This window comes from Symphodus melops (assembly GCF_947650265.1).
Source record: "Symphodus melops genome assembly, chromosome: 1".
NCBI classification, from domain to species: Eukaryota; Metazoa; Chordata; class Actinopteri; order Labriformes; family Labridae; genus Symphodus; species Symphodus melops.
In genome coordinates this window covers 34,942,963-34,964,617 of record NC_136691.1, presented here as the reverse complement: position 1 = coordinate 34,964,617, position 21,655 = coordinate 34,942,963, and the positions used below count along the sequence as shown (strand labels likewise).

The 21,655-nt window shown below is 42.1% G+C and overlaps 4 protein-coding genes across 4 annotated transcripts; all 4 read left to right on the top strand.

Annotated features, from left to right (window-relative positions):
• The first annotated feature begins 524 nt into the window (after window positions 1-524).
• Window positions 525-3,283, top strand: cox6a1 (cytochrome c oxidase subunit 6A1). The gene is made up of 3 exons (XM_079358284.1): window positions 525-670; window positions 2,712-2,854; window positions 2,945-3,283. The coding sequence occupies exons 1-3, from the start codon at window positions 568-570 to the stop codon at window positions 3,032-3,034; spliced, it is 336 nt and encodes a 111-aa protein (XP_079214410.1). The 5' UTR covers window positions 525-567; the 3' UTR covers window positions 3,035-3,283.
• An 851-nt stretch (window positions 3,284-4,134) lies between these two features.
• Window positions 4,135-6,742, top strand: LOC306836643 (uncharacterized protein). Its single transcript, XM_079363821.1, has 7 exons — window positions 4,135-4,445; window positions 4,548-4,722; window positions 4,851-4,921; window positions 4,999-5,172; window positions 5,260-5,351; window positions 5,426-5,497; window positions 5,710-6,742. The coding sequence occupies exons 1-7, from the start codon at window positions 4,430-4,432 to the stop codon at window positions 5,851-5,853; spliced, it is 744 nt and encodes a 247-aa protein (XP_079219947.1). The 5' UTR covers window positions 4,135-4,429; the 3' UTR covers window positions 5,854-6,742.
• Window positions 6,743-11,136: 4,394 nt separating this feature from the next.
• hps4 (HPS4 biogenesis of lysosomal organelles complex 3 subunit 2) lies at window positions 11,137-18,015 on the top strand. Its single transcript, XM_079369548.1, has 12 exons — window positions 11,137-11,556; window positions 12,192-12,282; window positions 12,413-12,556; window positions 12,690-12,797; window positions 12,956-13,072; window positions 13,940-14,034; window positions 14,131-14,203; window positions 15,173-15,297; window positions 15,413-16,079; window positions 16,165-16,291; window positions 16,704-16,815; window positions 17,081-18,015. The coding sequence occupies exons 1-12, from the start codon at window positions 11,525-11,527 to the stop codon at window positions 17,250-17,252; spliced, it is 1,863 nt and encodes a 620-aa protein (XP_079225674.1). The 5' UTR covers window positions 11,137-11,524; the 3' UTR covers window positions 17,253-18,015.
• Window positions 18,016-18,099: 84 nt separating this feature from the next.
• On the top strand, window positions 18,100-20,598 carry LOC306840339 (uncharacterized protein). The gene is made up of 3 exons (XM_079369558.1): window positions 18,100-19,045; window positions 19,717-19,861; window positions 20,026-20,598. Exons 1-3 carry the CDS (start codon window positions 18,628-18,630, stop codon window positions 20,369-20,371), a joined length of 909 nt encoding a protein of 302 aa, XP_079225684.1. The 5' UTR covers window positions 18,100-18,627; the 3' UTR covers window positions 20,372-20,598.
• Window positions 20,599-21,655: the final 1,057 nt, after the last annotated feature.

The following is a 21,655-nucleotide window of genomic DNA, read 5'->3' as shown; positions in this document are numbered from 1 at the left end:
AACTTTTGTTTTGCTTGTACATTATTCTGAGTTCCTACCTATCCTGAAGCATGGGATATCTCATCTGTGTTTTTTGTGACCATGGTTACCGCGCTGACCAGCATTATTTTCACAATTTAATTTATCATGCAGCAAAAAAGTAGAGTGTGTATTTTGTGATTCAGAGGTACCAGTTAGATAAATCAGGACAACTGCATGTTATCCAGCAGGGGGCCTGAGACGTCCTTCAGGTGGCTCTCAAAGGACTTCATGACCACTGACGTCAGGGCGACGGGTCTGTAGTCCTTGAGTCCTGTGATGGCAAGTTTCGTTGGGACTGGGATGATGGTGGAGCTTTTGAAGCAAGAGGGCACTTCGCACAGCTCCAGCAACTTTTCATTATCATTAAGATGTTGAATGACAATGACAAAACAAGTTGACCTAAAGATGCCCTCAGAGTCTGTTGTAGAGGTAAGTTTGCCTGCAGTTTTCGGTGTCGCCTCTTGGTGGCACAGTGGAGTATTTCTGTCTTCCACGTGACCTCTCCGTACAAATCACTTCCGGCCGCTGTGTCTCTCAGAAATTAAAATGTCGGCTCTCGGACGGCTCTCTCAGGCGTTGCTGAGGTCTTCTTTGACCCAGAGCAAGCGTCAGCTCTCTGCTGCTGCCCACGGACACGGCGAGCAGGCAGGTAATAAACCCTTCACAATAACTCTCATGTTTGGTTTGATCATCTTTAACACAGCGTGGGATGTTTGGACTGTGACCTTGTGTTGAGCTATGTTAGCATTAGCTCATCATCCTTGAGCTAGCTTTATAAAAACACATTTAACAGCGTCAATAAAACAGGATAAAGCATGGAAATGGTTAAACATTCAAACTTTAGCCTGCGAGCTGCACAAGTGTACCTCTGTCCTGTAAACTGAAGAAACCAGACCTCTCTGGTCTCTGTCCTCAAGTTAGTCTCTGTCCTCAAGTTAGTCTCTGCTGGAGACACGAACAAGTCAAGAACAACATGAAGGTGTAAAGAGGGAAGTTTCACAGTAAATGACAACCGCCTTATAACACGTTTCAACAGTTCACACATCAGGAAGAGGTTTTCATTCATATTAAAGCAGACATATTAATAACATTTTATAGAGTTTTTGAAAATGTATTTAGGTAACATGAGTGGCACAACATTTAAGCTAAATCCATCTCGTCCTTTGTTTGTGGTCTGTATAAGTCTCACCACACAGAGAAAAATACTCTTTACATTTTCTTAGTTTGTGACATCACAAGTTTGATTCTGGATAGAAACATAGCCTCCCCTCCTCGGATATCTCCTCTCATGAACTCCACCTCCAGACTAGAGTAAAACTTTAGCGCAGGTCCGCCATTTTTTATTGTCTCAACAGAGGAGGGTTGTTTACATGGAAAACTAAGGGGGCTCATTGTATTTAAAGAGACACACACCAAAACGGGGCGTTCTGAGAGAGCAGGTTTCTGCAGAGTCACAAACCTCCTCTGCTGCTTGATTCATGTTATATTTGGACCAAAGCACAGCACAGATGTTTCATTTAGTCCATAGGGGACTGTTTGAAAAGGTGGAAAAAGGGTATAATATGTCCTCTTTAATAAGACAACAGGGACACAATAACTAGGTGCTGGGAGTAAGACTACCTTAAATGTTGATATTACTTAATGTCTTCTTTAAACAAACTGATTATTATAAGAGAGTGAGATGTTCATATCGCTTAAAGGTCACACAGCTTTTAGTTGAATGTCCATATATATATATATTGAATATTACGTTTTTTATGTTCACCTGACCTGAGAGATCAATGAGCAGAGATCGATTAAAGCTCCCCTAATAATCTTTATTTCATCATGACCTATGAACGATTATGACTCTTTTTCAGAAAACTTATTGAAAGATAACGTCGCTGATGTATCATATTGCAAATAAAAAAGAGCAAAGACAGCAGGAACTGTCCGATGAGAGGCTAAAGCTCTGTGATAAGAGTCTGGATAGTTTTACATGTAGTCACATTTTAAAGGAACAATTCATGCTTTTTTTCATGCTTTACATTTTCTCTGCATGAAAACGGAGGAGCTTGAGGAACATGTTCAAGTCTTGGGAAAGAGCTCCTAGTTTGTTAGGGATGCCACAATACAAGTTTTTAATCTTGGATGTGATTCTAGTAATTAAATGAAATTGATAACGGTTTAAATACCACAGCAACATATGTAAACCCCAGGCATCGATATCCACAGATTTCTATTTTTTACCTGCACTAATACATTGGTGTTTTAGTAAAGGTTCTTTAGAGGGGGGTATTTCCTTTAATAGACTGGGAAGGTTGAGAGAGACAGGAATTGTGGGAACGTTGAGTGAAGGATGACGTGCACCGAACAGCGTCAGGACCACACTCCTCCGTGCTCCGTCTCTTTCTTGTGGCAGCTCTTGGCTAAAAATCAGACTGAAGACTGTTTGTTTTAAGCTTTGATACACTTCAACACTACATGGTATAGTTTTAAATCATGTTTTTTTTTGTGAAGTAGCAGAAAGTCTCGTCAGGAACACGTGTGCTGCGTAATGTTTTCCAAAGTGAAACTAGTTGAGGGGCCGATTTGAAAGAACTTGGCGAAACAGAAAACAGATTTTTTTCCCCAGTGTGAACAGTTTTTTTATTGTTGTCTGATCCCATCGCAGCTTTGTTTTGAAGTCTAATAATAAGTCTGTTTTCCAGCCAGGACATGGAAGATCCTGACCTTCGTGGTGGCTCTGCCCGGTGTTGCTGTGTGCATGTTGAACATGTACTTGAAAGAGCAAAGCCACACCCATGAACAGCCGGAGTTCGTCCCTTACTCCCACCTTCGCATTCGCTCCAAGGTCTGACTTTTTGAAGCCGTTCATGTACTGAACTGATTTCAGTAATGTTATTATCAGCGTTTTGATCTCATTTGTTTTCTCTCATTACAGCGTTTCCCTTGGGGAGATGGCAACCACAGCCTTTTCCACAACGCACACCTGAACGCCCTTCCTGGCGGCTATGAGGGTCATGATGAATAAACTCCTCCCTCCAGACCTCATAACTGGTACAGGGACCAGTCCTCCAGTCCTCCCTCAGCTTCTGTTACCGGACCACACTCTCAATCACAGTTTACGCTTTGTTTCCTTGTTTTGTTTACCTCTGTGCTTCCTACATGGGGCACCTGAACAAACCGTTCCGTTACTTTGGACCATTAAACAAAATGTCTGCTGAGACTGAATTAACATAAATAAAGTAAATATTACCTCCAAATATGTTCTCTGTGCTTTGACTTTATACACAGTATTACTTATGTCTATATAAAGCACACTTGTGTACAGTGTTTTGCGTTCCAGGTTTTTCGCCTGCAAATTCAGGTATTTCTCGCAGAAATCACAGGAATAGAAATGTAGAGATGATTTGTATCTGCTTTAATCCCTGACTCATAATTTACTGTAAATGCTGAAGCAAAAGTAAAGTGTAATCTTTAGATTATAACGAGCCTTGCAGGCTGTAAAAAACATGCAGTGTGATAATTACACCTAAATTGACAGTTTCTGTGGGCTTTTGTTGCTTTTTTATCGGCCTTAAAGTTTCACCACACAGGTGATTTCACTTATTCCTTCTTAATCCTCTTTACAGCAGCTGAGAGGTCTGCTTAGTCCTGCTCTTTGTTTTTCACACAGATGGGATAAGCGTCCCACAAACAAATGAATGAAACCTTTATTGCCTCCAGGAGAATTTGCCTCGCACTGGGAGTGAAAGTATGTGGATGTCAAATAACTTTATATTAATGAGCTTTCCTCCTGTGTTCAAAAGGACAGTTTATGAAAAACAGGTATGATTTAATTGAAATCACTATTACCTTTGCTGACCATACATCCACCTGGCAAGAAAAAAACGCTTTATTTAACCCATTGGCTGCCTCTGATCAGGCATTTGTCATAATTTAACATTTACATATTTACAGGTAATGATTTCTGTCAGTAGGTGTCACGTGTAGCATGCACAAGTTATACCCCAGGATTAAAGTCATGTTTCCATCTCTTAGTGTCCAATGTGAATAAATGAAGAAAATGATCTGACATGACGCGCGACACCTGTCACGTGACGGGCTCTTTGTTCCCGGCTCCACCTCTGTCACGTGAACGCGCTTTAAGCCGAATTAGAAAAGCCTGGGTTAACAAAGCGCGTGGAAAACTACCTTAAATTCACCGTTTTTCTCACCCCCGTTTCCTTCGCCTGGACAGTAAGCGATAATATGCTTCGTGCAGTAACTAACAGTCCTATCCATGAAGCTCGGAGTCATTGCGTCTCGCGATCGTAGGTTTCGATTTGATTACTAAATCTAGCATTGAAACATCTCGGATATTTGCGCGAGCCCGCTTCCACAAACAGGGGTGTCCAATCGCAAACCGAAACACGGATCGGAATCCATGAACCCGGACAGGGGTGAGTAATATGTCCACAACATTTATTACTATTTAATAATTACATTATTTGAATTGTTCATTAATAGTTCCTTCATTTTCCTGTTTTTTTTTTATTTTTTAGATTACTTCATGATGAAAAAAAATGAGAGGGCGCATTTTTTCAGCCCTAAGGAGCAGGACCTTATTTTAAAGTTGTATGAAGAAGAGAGAGAGATACTGACAGCCAAATCCAACACCACCAGTGCCTCAAGAAACAGAGAGGAGGCATGGCAGAGAATTGCAGATAAAATAAATGTGTAAGAATTCACATCCACATAATGATAGATCATTAAAAGGCATTTTTAAAACAAGTGTCTCGACTATCTAGAATAAAATACCTGTTTGAAAATGTACTGTACTATAATTACTCTATGGGATTTTCCAGGGTTTCGGACAGCGGCTACAAAAGGACATGGCAGCAAGTGAAAGTCAAACATAAAAATATAGTTCAAACAGGTAGCCACTTTTTTTCCCTCGTTGTTAAAAAGTCTGTCTGGACTACCGTGTTTACGCTTACGTTTGTATTAATGCAGCGAAAAGAAGAAGGTTGGAGGTCATTAGGAATGAGTCAGGCTCGGCCACCCCATCCCTGAACTCTGCAGAGGAGGACGTGCTGCAGCACAAAGACAATAGGCTGAGGTTGGAGGTCCTTCCTGGAGCGGCCTGTATAGAGCCGCTGACAGAATCTGAAAGCTCTTTAATGAGTGGTACGTTTATTAACCTCTGATTTGAACCCCTTTTGATGATCCCATATTTGAACTAACTAAACGTTGGTCTGCCTCTGATAATCTCAGGCCATCCTGTCCTCCTGCTGCCTATCACAAAGACTGAACCAGACAGCCTGAGCAGCGATGAGACAGATGTCAGCGACAGTCACTTCGAAGGGGTAGGTGCTATTACACGTCTTACTTTGATTTCTGTTTCTGAGGATTAATGTACAGATTGTGTTACTGTTTGCAGGATGTGCAGAACAGCAGCTTCCAGGAGAGGGCCAACATCGCATGTGCTGCAACCAGCGACAGAGGTGCAGAGGTGAGGCTGTTGATGTTTCTATGGTGGACTCGAGATAAAGAATTCAATTCGAACAACTTTATGAATCTCTCCTGGGGCATCTCGTTTGGAGCAGCTTGTACATCAAATACACAAATAAAAGTATTGACATACAGACAACAATTTATACAGATGAGGTAAGAGATGCCAAGAATAAGAAGATGTCAAACGCATGTTTTTGATTTGTTTTGTAGAGGCAGAAAGAAGACATACGGGCTCTTTACTGCAGCTACCTCAGAAAGGAGATGGAGAACCGAGACCAACAGATGGCGCACAGAGCTCTAAAAATGAAGAAGTTGGAGAGAGAAATCTTACTACTTGACAAACAGCTGATGTGACTTTTTAAAGAAAGTCACTTCCTTTTTTATACACAGTTCAAACATTTCATGATTGATTCCATATTAATCAATCAATGAATTAATCATTATTTATACTCCAGAGATTATACAAGAGCGACACTCGTTTTCCAGGCTTGAGTCCGTCACAACATTTTGAAGTTGGAAAAAGAGAAAGTTGTGGCTCAGATCGAGAGCGGGCCATCTGTTGAAAGGTAGGTTGGCAGTTTGATCCCCAGCTCCTGCAGTCCACATGTTTTATTGCGCAAAAAACACTGAACCCTGAATTGCCTCTGTCATCATAGTGAATGTGAATGTGTGACATTGTTATTTGGTGAGTACTGTTAGGCTGCCTGTAGCAGCCCCCTGCCCTCTATGTGTGAATGTACATGTGGAACAAATTCATTTGCTTTGATTTTAAGAACCACTTCGATGTAGAACGTCGAGAACAGGCTGTATCACAAATAGTGAAGTAAAAGGCCAGTAACTGTTTCCAAACAGGCAACATGTTAATGAAGGTTAGCTAGGAGCATTAAAGGGGTTAAACAAAATACAAGTTTATAAGAAAAAAACACATTAAAACTTGTATAATAGCTTCCATTATTGACATTACTATCAGGTAAATGTAATACAGAAAATGTAACTGTATTAATCACAATATATAGGCCCTCTCTCATTATCCACACTTTAACCCCATGTTCTTCTTTAAAGTGCACATTTGCTGAAAGGCTTCTTAGTGGTGTAAATCCTCAAGGGACTGTATCTGTAAAAGCAGAACTGAGACTCGTCTGTAAGAATCACTTCAGTTTGGGTTCAGCAGACGAAACCTGGTGCTGGCTGTTCACAGTATGTCGGCAAGAATTCATTAGAAACGTGCACAAGTGCATCATCGGGAGATTTAGGAATCACAGGAAATCGTTGACCCAAACAGGAATGAATTTTATTTGACATTTGAATGTACCAGCTGTTAGTACAGCCTCTGAATGTGCCACAATCTTTTTCACTTTGTGGTCTTTCCCATTGAAGCAGTTTTACGGCCAGGATATTTGCCAGCTTAAAGATAGAGATATAGCAATAATTTACTGAATGAGACATTTCCTCTCCATTGTTTCTCTTCCCTGTCAGATTAACCAGGGAACAACCGTTGCATGTGCGTCTCCATCAGTTAGCTACATGACACTAAAGGGAAGTGAGGTCTGATGCGTACTTGCACAAGGGGGGCATAAAGAGTGCACAACACGAGAAAACGGGAACGCCCTGCCTACAGTCTAGCACCTCATAGTGAGTATGCACAACATGGGGGCCAAAGTGTGGATATGTGGACGGTGTATTTTAGTCAGGTTAACTTTTAGTAAAATACAATTCAGACACGTTTTTTTCCTGTAGACTCAAACGTGACCTTCAGAACAGCAGGTTGTTGTTTACGGAGGAGTTGGGATCTAACTGGTTTGCAATTTTTCTGTCAACCCCTTTTCTGCTGATATAGTTTTGGTTGTTGCATCTGTATGTAAATACACAGCACACACACAGTGTTATTCTCAGGCTGGGACAGCATGTGTATCTTCACTGGACTTGCTCAAAGGTCGTCACAGCCTCAGAATTGTCTGGGCAAAAAGCGGACTTGAGGGTTCAGGAGGCGGCTGTAGGAGCTCCTACGCCAAAAAAGGATTCTTCATCACATGAATGATTTTGTGCATCTGCACGCTTTTGACTCTGTACAGGAGCCAACTGGATTGATATGAATGAAACAATTGATGTTTTTAATTCAAAGGTCACTTTGGTCCATCAGCTGAGTAATGTCGGGACTGTTGCTCTTTTCGACATGTTCCCCAAAATTAAAGTAGCAAATGAGCAGACAAACTAGAACAATGAACGTCATTGTTTCATATTTTGCTGCAAACGTTTCCGCTTATTGACAGGATGAGGACTCGGAAACATCAGCAGACACTTATTATCTTCCCTCTGTGCTGGGCCTGTACTGCTGCTATCTGTGTTTAGTTTCTTTTAGAGGTTTGTATCCATGGACTCTGGTCTGCAGCACATATTAGGGCCTACACATGCTCCGTTTATTGAGGTCATAACTTGTCAGCTGCTTGGTTTCATTGTCAATTGGATTTGTAGATCTGACACTTTGTGCACATCAAACTTGTCGTGAACGTTTGTATTAAGATGTGATAAAAACTGAACATGTCAAGTAAAAGGTTGAAACTGACACTTTGTTCAGACTGCCACCCAAATCTGTTATTTCCCCAAATCTGATCTGACTGACTGACGCTCCACATTACAGATCGCAAGTGACCAGATCCGATCTGCCTAGATAGATAGATAGATACTTTATTGATCCCGAGGGAAATTCAAGCCTATCCGTATTGACGTGTTCTGGTCCCCATTGGTTTCTATGGTAACAGGTTACACCCAGCAAAAACAACAGCAAAATGGATGACAGAGAAGTGTGATTATTTCAGACGTAAACGATCTCACGGAGCAGTCTGTCCGAGGGCGTGTTTTACTGCGTTTGTTTTGATTCTTGCTGTTTTCTTTCACTGACCAAAGTTAACTTCCGGCCTGCCGGATCTACGTTATTGTTGCTTTGTCGATGGTGTCGTGTTGAGTGATACAGAAGACACGTAGGAATCAGATTTAAAACCACCTCTGTATGTGGTTTGAATCAGATTTGGCAAAAATCCGATCTCATGTGGCTTTTTGTGTTCAGACTGGCAAAAAACTAAAACTAAACTAAAAATCCGATTTGGAGGTGCAGTGTGAACAAGGCCCAAGACTCACGACTCTTTGCATATAATAAGGCAGTAGTGTTATACAGTATGACTCTTGGAAATCTATGAATTGAAAAGTCTGCTCATGAATATGCCTCTCTTACCGTGAAAAGCGTTTTTGTTTGCTTTAATGTTGAAATGTTTTCATATTACCTGGGTGTCTTTATGGTTTCAACTGTCTCATACTGTAAATGATTTGGACTTTTATCTACATTTCTCTCAAAACTTAAAAGTTTCCACTAATGCCTGTTTTCATTCGTGTCTATTTATTACATATTTATGGACTTTTGCTGTTTGATATTTTGTTCATTGTTTTTTTTTATTTTTTTATGTAATTCTGCCTGTTCATTTTGTTTGTCAATAAAAGCCTTCATTCATTTTTTTAAACATGCAGTTAAGCCCACATCAATCAATTACGACAAACACTAGTGGTAGTTGATGCAAAGAGTTTCTATGTTTATTTGTTGTTTCTGAAGAAGCCTAAATAGTTTCTCTGTTTGAACAGTCAGGCAGCTGCATAGAGAAACATTAAGCATGAGCTGAACTCCTCATTCACCCGGAGCTCTGCAGGTTTACAGTCCCTGAGGTCTGGACTCTGGACTACATGCAGACACCCTGCAGTACTCGGGTCTCTGTGCTCATGCACGGTGATCACTGCCAGGTCAAAATGGCGGGCTGGTTTCGCCTTTTTGGGTAACACTCCATCACTCCTCCAAAGCAAAAGGCTTAATATGCCCGGTGAACTACAATCATAGATTCATCCTATGTTACACATCTATAAAATCTCTCTCCCTCCCCCGATCATCTGATTTTAGTTTGATCGCGCTTTAATCCAGCCATCAGTTGTGTTGGCTGTGCGCGCTCGTGTTTAACTCCTGAAGGCATCACCAATCGAGTACCGAAAACATGTTTCATCTCAGCTTTAAACGACAATGAGCTGATAACATTAGTGTAATACACTGTGTGCGCACATAAATGACACCTTATACAGTTACTGAACCCATCAGTGACTTTCCCTGAAGATAACATGACAGTCTATATCTAGAGGTGTTGTTGGAGTTCACTAAAATGCCCTCATGCAGCTACAGACTGAAAATCTATCAGTCAAAGAAGCTTACTTAAGTTATTCATAGAGTAAACTTCAAACTCTAGATGACTTCTTGACATAATACGTTTAATTTAAAAGTCAACCAAGTGGTAAACTAAAGATAAAGGAACTCGAGGTCTATCCTGGACTATAAAAAGGTTAGAGGTCATCATAAATAGTATGAGCATGAGCGCTTGTCATCATTGTTGTGAATCAGGACATAAAAAAGGAAAAAGTTGGAAAATGTGTAAAGACATTGGAACATTTTCATTTGCAGGTATTCTGCACGTGAGCAGATCTGTCTGCTTAGTAAAAACTAGGATATAAGAGTCCAATTCAGTCATTTAACGTCCTCTTCTTGACATCAGGCAGCATGTAGGTCCACATTTAAGCCTCAAATTCACAGAGGCCTTCTTGTATTTTATCTTCAGTATTTACATTTGTCTTCTTCCCTGCTGTCAGACACACAATTTGTTTTTTTGTTTATCCTCCTGACAGAAATAATGATAATACATTTTATTTAGGCGCCTTTCAAAAAAACAAAGACACCTTTCAAGCAGAGTTAAAAAGATAACAATATAAAAAACAGAATAACAGAGCAGCCACAAGCAGGGTTAAAAAACAAACGATATAAAACGTGAAAATTAGAAACTTAAAAGGAGGTAATAAAAGACACAGTTTTACATAAATTAAAGTGAAATGTCAGAGTGAATGGGCTTGTTTGAACAGGTGGGTTTTGAGACCTGATTTGAAGATGGTCAGACAGTCCATGTTTTGGATGTCAGGTTAGAGGGAGTTTCAGAGCGGCTGAAGGCTCTGGAGCCCATGGTGGTCATACGGACAGAAGGGATGAGGAGGCTGAGGGAGGAAGATGATCTGAGGGTTCAAATGGGTGTGTTTATGTGGAGGAGTTCAGTGAGGTACTGGGGCGAGGTTATGGAGTGCCTTGAAGGTTAGGAGGAGAGTTTTGTATGTAATGCGGTGTGTGATTGGGAGCCAGTGGAGTTGAGAACAGGGGTGATGTGGTGGGTGAAAGGTGTTCTGGTGATGATCTGGTCTACAGCATTCTGAACCAGTTGGAGTTTATGAAGGGACTTTTGGGGGAGACCAGAGACAAGGGAGTTACAGTAATCCAGATGTGGGGTGACCAGAGAGTGGATCAGGATGGAGGTGCTGGGAGGGGTGAGGGAGGGTCAGAGGAGGCTGATGTTTCCAAGATGGAAGTATGCAGACCAACACATTAGCCTTATTTAATTGCTCAAACACAAGCTGTGAAATCAAACTTGAAAACAATCTTCAAATGAGGTGTTATTGTAAATTGAGCGAGTGCCTGGTGAGCGGATTTGTCCTTCACAGAATTCCTTCTTCCATGGAAGTGATTGTTTTGACTTGTTGAGCGATTGTGAATGGCACACTATATTTGTCCCTGAACGCTTGCCATACGTTCACATGACTTCCACTGCGTGTGACTGATCCGCAGGCGCATTCCTCAGGTGGCAGCAGCAGCAGCAGTAACTCTGTGTGTCTGACTCCCTTCACTGAAGAATAGGACATAAACAGGGAATGAAACACTGCCCATGGCTGTCGTGTAATGATGTAACTTCTCTTTTTTTTGTTTACAATACCAAATATCGACCGTACCGCGGTGTTTTGGAAGAACATCTTCTCGGAGGAGGCGCGGTTACAACGTCCACTTGGACTTTTTTTTGTTGTTGTTGGCAGCATCTTAAACTGGTTTGGTTGAAGATATATGGATACAAGACATAACCGATGACTGAGAAACATTTGGCTTTTTCTGGGCTGTGTGTCGGCGATGGCTGAACTTATGCCTTCAAACTCCAGAAGGTGAGATCAGCTGAGATTCAGACCTGTTTCTGTTTCTCTGTCTGAGACTGAGCTGAACCCTAAATCCTTTTATATACAGTCTCTGTTAAACCCTCCCTTAAATTATACATATGATTGTAAACAAAAGGGAGGTTTACATATTTGCTGTTGTTGTCCAAAGAAACCTGGCAGCACATTAAAGTAAACAGCCTTTTGAAGGTCTACCAGCACATTGTGCACCTGTTAATGCAAAGTATGGAGCGGAATCTAAAATATTCACCCAACGTTGTTTATGATCACATTTGTGGGCTTACATTGTTGAACCACATGCTGGCTCTTTCTGTAGTGCAGACTTTATTTGCATGTTGCTGTTTTTGTTTGATATTAAACACAACATAAACCAATTGATTCCCGGCTAAATACTAAAAGTTATGTAACTGATTGATTGCAATAATCACAGGAAACGTGATATGCTTTTCATTTTTAGTCAAATCCTTAGATACGTAAAGTGATTGAATAAGACAGCAGCCTGCAGCATTCATCCGACAGTCAACGTCAAGGGAAACCACTCACACAACTCTGAAGCCAATGTGAACAGCTGTGTCCGCATTAAGGGCATTAAATTGAGACTCTTCTTTTTTGTATTTGCGTTGCAGGTGTACTTATTTCTTCCTCTACGATGGATCGAAAGTCAAAGGAGAGGGCGACCCTACAAGACAGGGGATCTGCTATTTTTACCCTGAAGAGGTTTGACTCCTTAGAAGAAGTTACAAGTTAAATGTTTGATGCAGTTTGTTGACTATGATATCTTTTGTAATAAGTCGTTGCCTGCTTGTGTGTCGGGTTGCTTTAAACCCTCTGTGTGTGTTTCTGTCAGACCTCTTTAGATAGGCAGGAGCTGCTGTGCGGTCAGCTGGCTGGTGTGGGCCGCTGTGTCTCCGAGCTGTCTTTGTCTCCCGTGCGCATACTGAGGCTGCGCCGCAACAAGTTTGCCATCCGCATGAAAGATGACTTCTTCTGGGTGAGGGAGCGCACATTCATCCTGCCCTCATCTTATATAAGCTGCTTCTAGCTTCATTTGTCCAGTCGTGTTTTTTCCTGAACACGAGCCTTCAGTGTTATTTTGGGGTTTTCATTTTTGTTGAATCTCTCAGGCTCTGGGCTGCTCAGTGGAAGTCCCCACCGTCAGTGTGTGTGAGCTCCTGGATCAGCTCATAAACCTCTTTTGTTTCTACAATGGATCTGTCAGACGGAGCTACCAGGTGCAGTAGTGTCGTATCTAATAGTAGTATGTTTTTAAAAGACAAGTTTAGCACACAGTTGGTTTGTTTTTTTAAGAAACATTAAATCTGCTTTGGTTATTTTTTCTTATTTCACACTACTTGCACCTTGTAATTTCGATATTTGCTTTTTAATGCAGCTACACAGTCGGGAGTTGTTGGCTGCTCGGTGGGCGCAGTACCTCTCACACCTGCAGTCAGGATGCTCAGATCTTCATTACATCTTTAGCTGCTTGAAGACTCTTGACTCAACTAATGTAAGAAAACATTCATGTTCAAAAGAGTCCTACTCTCAGCCTGCAGCCAGTTTTCTAGAGCTGCTTCTCATCTGCACACAGATGTTTTCAGACAGGAAATGAACGTGTCGCAATGTGCATGACATTGAGAAAGTGCCCGTTGTGTCTTTTCTTCTCTTTCTACCTTTTCAATAATGTTGTGACTAAAGACGTTAATTAAGATTCTCTAGTGTTCGTGCTAAGACATTAAACATGCTAAGTGGATATCATGATAAAGTAGTTCATGTAAAAAACAACTGAATATTCATCCACAATCATGTATAACAGAAATAATTGAACTACTAAAGTAATGTCCTTTTACATTTTACATTGATCACTTATTGGTTTATGTCCTCTTACATGAAAGGTAATTTGAATTGATCCATGTAATAAGGATGATGTAATGTGACATAGTTTCAGTACAAAGCATGAAACTGATGTGCTGCATTAAGAGTATACAGCTGTTGCTAATTTCCAACTCGTGTCCCGAGTTGGGCCTTTGGGTTAACAAACAATAACATGTACAACATTGGATTAAACACCATAATAATATATGAGGATACATTAAAATACATAAGATACAGGTGGGTACAGCTCTGGTTTGCTCTCAGCTTTTGAAGTCTGAGATTAGATTGATTTCAGGTGGTAAAGTGTTCCAGAGTATAAAGCCTTTGAGAAAGCTCATTGACCAAATGTAGATCTCTGCTGCTGTATGCTAGTTTCCATTCACTGTGCTTCTTGTTACCCTGTTTCCGTCCCGTCTCTGAACACATCTGGAGAGACGTTCAGGGGCAGATTGTTGATGTTTTTTAAAAAAAACCAACTAATTTGTTGTATTCTTGCCTTCAGGTTGATCCACTGCTCCTTCTCAAAGCTGCCCTCATCCTGCAGGCATGTCAGCGCTGCCCTCTAGTGTTAGCAGGCTGTATTCTCTTCAGAGGAAGGTAAGCTGACAGTTACACCCGACATCCACCTGACAGCTGGAGACGTTTTGTAAAAAGCAGGTTGGGAAGTCTGACTTTTCTGTCTTTTCTCTGCAGAGTTGTCAGCACACAGATGAGTCCACAGCTCACCATGAAGGTGATGATTCATGAGATTGAGACCTACAACAAGGTAGGTCATGATGGTTAAAACCACCTAACAAGGTCTTTACGTTTTTTTCTCTTCCTCCCTCAAACCTGTCAGGATTGATGTAGTTGTGAATAAAAGAAATAAAAGAGAGACATTTCAACTCGCCTAACACATGTTCACCCCTCAGTCTTTTGCACTGTAATCATAATAATAATGAATCTTGTCTTTAACTTCAATCGGCATGAAAAAGACCACCTATGATGTTTTTACACATTCACAAGACTCCTGAAGAGGTTTTCTGTGTAAATGCTGGTGGCCTAATTTTCCCCCTAACTTTACCCTGCACTTGTTTTACTGCTACCACTATCGTAGAATGTCTTCATGAAGCGAGGATAATCCCATGTGTTCACGCAGCAGAAATATTCTGAACAAATTCACCACGGGGGAGCAGGAGGGGGTGGTGTGGATCGTGTCACATGACCAGTTTGATCTTCATACATGTAGCAAAGCAGTTTCATATTCTTCACCATAACACGTCCTAGACCGCATTAGAGGAATAGCTTTATTAAAACAGTTCTACATGTGGTTTATATGTTTATTTGCTGTCTTCCAAGAGTTTACTGAGGAAATGGGTGTAACCGTCATATAACCCTCTAATGCTAACTATGAGGCTGAAGCCAGCAACCTGTTAGCATAACATTTTGTGTTGTCAGTTATATTCATACAAATAACTTGTAATGTCTTTTAGGGTCATGTGCTTTACTGTTTCTTTGTAAGGGGTGCAGATTTGTTTCCTGTGAACAAAGCTGAGCTGACTGTCCCCAGATTTTATGCTAAGCTAAGCTAACAGGCTGTTGGCTCGAGATGCATTTCCCCTTGTGCAAACATAACAGTATTTTGCTCTTTTTCTCTACCTTTCCTCAAGAAAGATAACAAGCACAGTGACCAACATTTAGAGCTATTCCTTTGAAAAAAAGAAATTCCTAAGGGGATGATGTCACTTTGATTTAGGGCTCGAGGGCCGCTGGAGAGAGAATCTCCAGCCCATTTGGAGGCGATGTCTGCTCTACCACTGTGTTCCTGACTATGTCTGAACTTCAGTTCTTGCAATCGGCTCCTATCGACAAAGATGTCAGGTAACCTCATTTCCTACAGAGATTAGATAACTGCTTTACAAAATGTTTGAGTTACGCCAGCTCTTTATAAGAAATAAGAATTTCAAGTATCTGAGACTGTTTTCTCACCCTCCAGATCCCATTCAACCCCACACAAAGACACACCCCCACAGAGGACACGCCTCTCCAGAACACTGTCTGATATGACCTTCACAGAGTCAGAGACTTCAGATCCCGGTTGCTCTCAGTCTTACCTCAAAGTGTCCTATAGCCCCCACTTGTCAGACTGCTCAATTTTTAGCCCATCTACATCGCAGAGCACCGCAGATCCAGCAAGCCCCTCTCCACAGCTGCTTGAGTCTCCTCTGTCAAATGGAAATCACTGTGAGGAAGCTGACGAGGAGGGCCTGGAAGTTTCCTATTACCACAGTTTTTACAGCAACGAAAGTGGAAGCAGTCCGGTACATCAGGAAGGAGACAGTCCAGTATTCGAAGAAAACCCCCTTTTAAACGGATCTGGGAAGGAAGGAGACACGGCTTGTGGAGCTGCGTTTGACCTGAGAGGGGCTGAGTATGCGCATGAACTTAAAGGGAAGGTTTTGGAAGAGGCCAGCAGAGGTGGGAGCTCTCAAGGTCACAAGGCAGAGATGAGCGATCCTTCTCCTTGCTCGGGCTCCTTTGATAACTCAGAGGAGAGCCCTCTGATTCCCATGATGCTTTACCTGCACCGGGTTAAAGGCCTGGTGCTGGCTCTGCTGGCAGAGCCTCACTTCTTAAGTGACACGGCATCTATGGAGGAAGTGGTGAGAAAAAAAAGACATTCTTTTAACGGTGCATGCTGATTTGTGTTTATACCTTAATTAATATTAGTTCATGATTTGTGTCCAGTATCACAGTAGCCTGGCGTCACTCAACGGGCTGGAAGCCCATTTGAGGACCATTTCTCCAGAAGCCCCAGGTGCTCCAGGGCCATATGTCTTTGCCCATTTTGACTGCATTCAGAGCACACTGACAGGTGAGGCTTCTGTTATATTCATGCATTTCTTTTCTCCCAGATTACAAATATATCTCTTGTCTTTTGACATAACTCCCATGTATCTCTTTTCTCCTTCGATCATACTCGTGCGTCTCGTCTCTCTCTTTTACACTGCTTGGTTATCTTTCACCGCTTTCATTTATCTCTGATAATTCTTTCTCTTCCAGTTTCCCAACTTTCACTTTTCCTCTAGTGTGAGTATCTTCCTCCCCTATGTCTCTACCTGGGCGGCACAGGGGAGTGGTGGGTGGGGGGGGTTATATTTGTCTTTGCATGAGCTAATGGCTAATTAGTCAGACTGTGATCAGCATTCTTTTGTGCATCAGGCAAGCCTGTCCAGGTTAATATGCCACTGTGGTACTGACTCTCTTGTTATTGTGTGTCTCTGCAGCCAACCTGTCTGGTCGACCAGGGGGAGCCCCGGAGCGTCCTTTTGTGAGAGCCACATCACTGCTTCACTCGCATTTCTGTAACACTGAAACTCTGCAGGAGGCTATTATCAGGTCAGTATGGCAGTGACATGGTGGTGCTGTTGGTTGGGGGGTTTTCTCGAGCCTTTCATGACTCCACACGTAAAGGTCGGGGGTTGGGGTTGGATCTGTCAGTTCTATAGTCTTATCATCGCATCCCTGCGAAATTCAACTCTGCTCTTCTACTTGCATGGACGCCACTCAAACATGCCCGTTAACTAAAGAGGAAAACTGTTCTGTTTTTTTTTTTTTTTTTTCTAATGCCATTATGTAAATGTGCTGGACATTTTCCCTGCAGGAGTGCTGGTGCTGCAGTGTATGGAACCCGCAGCGTGGCCCATGAGACTTACTTCCAGCAGTATGGGGGGTCGCTGAGGAACTCAGGCATCCCTAACTACCAGGACAGTGCTTTCTCACTGCCCAGCAAGGCCCGACACAGACTGCTGAAACACGGAGTCAACCTGCTCTGAGCTCACAGCGTCATGATGTCTGCTCTCTGTGCTCAAGAGAAGCGCTTCTCTGTTAATACGTAGAGCTGTCCTGTGAGTAAACTTCACAATCTAAGAAATGCTCATTATATGATTTCAGCTTCCTCTGTGTTGTAGCTGCTGTAGTTGTTCCTCCAGTAGATATCAGCGTTCAGTAATGAAACCTTATTGCACTCACATTCAGAACAGCACTTAGAACCCCACTGATTCTACCATTCTCTGTGAGTCTGACAGAGAAGATTGTTGGAAGATTAAGTAACATTTATAACCAGGTCTTTGTTAGATTAAATACAATTTGTTCACAATTCTTTGCCATTGTGTTCGTGAACCTCACTTTTTTTCCCTGTATTCAGCCTCTGTTTACACATCGTGCACATTTTGTGACCTTTACAATCTACATTTACATTCTTATGTTCTTTCAGTCACATCCACTTGTTTTTAATCTCATAGAAAGTGTATACTAAAGCAACATTAAACCTTTTCTATCTTACTACCCAATCATGCTATTTCTTACACCACACACTGAAAACGTTTATTGCACACAATTATCAGCTGTAAAACAAGCTTAATGTGTCTATTTATTTCAAATCAACTGTTTATTTTTTATTTGACTGTACAGCTGTTAGATCTACCTTCTTTTTTTCCCCTTTAAAAACGTCATTTGTATTGTAACGTGTGCTGAGATAAGATGCACTGTGATTTGCTGTGTTATTGGTGGAAATTAAATGAATACATGATCCTTTCACCACTCGGTCCTGTGTGAACTACTTTTGCGAGTGCTTGTTTAAAACCACAGGAGCTACACAGACTTATTAGGGCCATCAGCGGCCTGCATGTGACCCTGCAATCCGGAGCCATTGTTTTCAGCCTTGGGCTTAATGCTTTGTTCCAAAGTGGTTACAACTGGCCTGGGGGAAAGACGTGCGCGAGCCTATCTGGAAACCAAACACATTATTACAAAACGTTATTATTCAAGTTGTATGCGAATGTTTTCTGTACGTATGTGTTGTAAATAAGATCGTTCTTGATGATCCAAATATGGAGTCATTAGAGTCATTAGCTAAGTAGCTGAATGTGAATGGATGGGATCGGTGCTCTTCGGGGCGCCTCATTATGCACGCGCATTAAAAGAAAACAGTGGGGGGCAAATGGGTGGTTAAGGGCATGAAGAAAAAGAGGGGCAGGGTCTGTGAGCAGGGTCAGGATTCAAATTCTAAGTGGTAAGATGTCCCCATTGTCAGTGGGGTATATAGGAGGCAGAGCAAACTAGCTGGAGGCAGAGTTTGTAGTTGGCACCACACAGAAGCTGCCTCTTAATCATCGGAGTAGACCCGAAGAACTGGATTTAGTTATCGCAATGGCCTCTCTGTGCTGTATATGGACTGCTTTATTTCTTCTATCTGTAATGACAAGTGACAGTGGAGTATTTGGTCGGGCTGTGTACGCGCGGGGAATTATGTCACAGCCGACGAACGCCGCAGATGAATCCTCCGGGCAAACTTTACGCGTGGATGCGTTGAGGCGGTGGAGGCGCGGGACGCACCAGGAGCAGTGCGCGGAACTGACGGCGCCTTGGCTGGAAAACACAAAACAAGCTCTCGAGGATAATCCAACAGTTCTGCAGCTCCGTGTTCGGCCCTTTTCTCCAGGTTCCTCTCAGGGCCTGGTTTTTCCAGGAAAGCATCTTTTCAGTTTCGTCAGACGGGTTTACCGCTGCTGTCAGGAGGGACTAAACTGCAGGAGCGTAAAGGGAATACAAGGTCGCTTAAGAGGAGGTAAGACAAAGGACATCCAGCTGAACTCATGTCTTCTTACGATGAGAGGTCTTTTTCAAAGTATGTGATGGTAATGCGTGGCTTTATTTAAAACTAGACCACATGGCCCCCATGAGCTGATGTATACGAAGTCGAAGCAGCAAGCATGCTGAATTTTGTGCTCTAGTACTCAAGGTCACACAGCGAGTGTGTCCAGGTTCAAATGAGGACAATCTTTACCTATACTTTGGAAAAAACAGATGTGTAACTTCTAGAGGACTGTTGAGATAACAATTTTTTTTTTTTAAAGAAACAGTCACATTTTTGAAGATTCACATAAGCAAGCTCCCATTCAGACTCACATTCCAGTAAACAAATGCACAATCTGGAAACCTATTGTGTGAAACAGTGACACTCCATTATGTCATAAACTGTAAAAGTGAGACCACTGTGCTTCTTTTACAACTTGATTCATGCAGCTAAACAGAGGACAATGTTATCTGCATTCAAATGGGTCTTAGCAGGCTTAATGTCTCCTCCAAGTATTGTGGAGAAATCCTGCTGACAGATTAAGGTTTGAGGAGTGAAAACTTCACCTCTGAGGTGCCTCTGATCCCCTCGGATTTACCAAAATCCAAAGCATGAGCATGAGCTTCTTTTAATCTGACAACTCTCCTCCTCCTCCTCCTCAGATACAGATGTGGAGTTTCTCCTCACTAGGGACATTTTATCATTGACACTTATGAGAGCTGAGCTCCACCTCCAAGTTTCCAACCCGCAACATCTGGACATCCATCCTGTGCTGTCATCTTTTGCAAAGCGTGACCTTCCAACAAGGTAAACACTTGTATTAATTTGATCTTCACTCTCCCTAACATCCTCCTCCACATTCATATTTCACTTCCAACTAAGAGCCTCTAAAGTCACACAGTCAGATAGTCGACTCAAGGCGTCTGACACTCTCAGGCCTGATTCTGACTGTCTTCTCTCGCCTCCTTCAGGTACAGTTTGTGGTCTCGGGCTGACACGGTGGAGCTGAGGTTGGACCTTCTTTTGCTTTTCCAGAGTCTGCAGGAGGCCGCTGGTGGCGTCAGACGAGCTCCCAGTTTGGTGAACATGCGGCAGGTGGTGTTTGCTTCCAGAGAGGATGGAGCAGGAGAAAAGGCCTCTTTGGGGACTCTGCAGGACACTGATGGCGATATGTGGGGGGGAGGGGCTGCTCACGCGCTGCCTCCTCTCGAGCTGGGCTTGGTCCTGGGATGCAGTCAGGCTGGATCGGAGGTGTCGTGCAGAACTGGTGGTGTTCACCTCACACACACACCTTTCATTACTCTGTACTACAGGTGAAGTCCACCTGGGTCAGGACTCTACCCTGACATGAAAACATGTCTGTCGGCTCATGCAGCGGTCTCAGGGAACAAAATGATGCACTTCAACATCAAATCTATTATTTATGAATGTTATTTTTGTGAAATATATTTACACACATATGTAAATAGTGAATATGAAATACTGTATCTTTATGGAGTTGTTCTTGGTTATTAAAGCTCAATGTGATAATGTCTTATTACTCAGTGTGTAGCCCTTTCTGTGGGTTGGTTCAGTCAACTTTGTTCAGCTGTGTTCCTCTTTTAGACTTTTCTTGTCCCAACTTCTATTTTAAGAAGTTTTCACAGTTGCTGGGAAACAACACCTGGACAAGCAAAAGGGTCTGTAGTGTGCTGTGACCCCTGAAGAACCTGGGCAGTGGAGGGGTTTTTATTCACTGACATTGTTAAACTTTTAAAGTCCACTTCACAAAGTGGCATAACTAAAATGTTTCACACTTTGGATGCTGCTGATTAACAGGCCCAGTACTTGTTAAGACAAAGCTAATTTGACACAAAGCCACAGCAGAAGTACCACACAAAGGGCCTCACGGCAACTCAAAAAAAATAGCAACACATGTAGATAAAATAGCACATTTATTAAAAAGAGACAGCACTTATCAGCATTTCCCATTTTGCAGATAATATGCCACATCCGAGTAAGATCAGGGATGTCGGATACATTTTTTAAGTCCACCTGCTGCCGTCTGCAGCCCTCAGAGAAGTATTTCTTTCCCCAGCACAAATGTGTCTGTACAGTAGGACTCATTATACACACGCACTGTCATCTCGTCGTGTGTGTGTGGGGTCTGCTGCCTGGACGATGGAGAAGCTGGTCGATGTTTTGCTGTTCAAAGTTGTCTCAGTTTAAATTCATCTCACATGTTCAATTTCTTAAAAAAAAAAAAAAGAGAAACAAACAAAAAGAGCAACAAGCGGAAAATGCTCACCTCAAACAAATTTACAGTAATTAAAGCGGGGAAATTAAAAATGACTGAGGATGAGAATTGAGAGACGACTGGGTGTCATGGTGGGAAATGAATTGGCAGAGAACACAATTCTGGACGTGACATGTTTGTTTTCCTGGTTTTATTCACAGCTTGTTCAGGTGAGTAAAACACAAGAACGAGGGAAAAGAAGAACCTTTAACGACATGTTTGGACGCCACGTTTTAGAGCTTTAATGGAATTGCAGCAATTCTTTGGTTCTCATGTGAAAAAAAAAAAAAACACGGAGAGCAGATCTTCATTCCACTCCAGTTCAT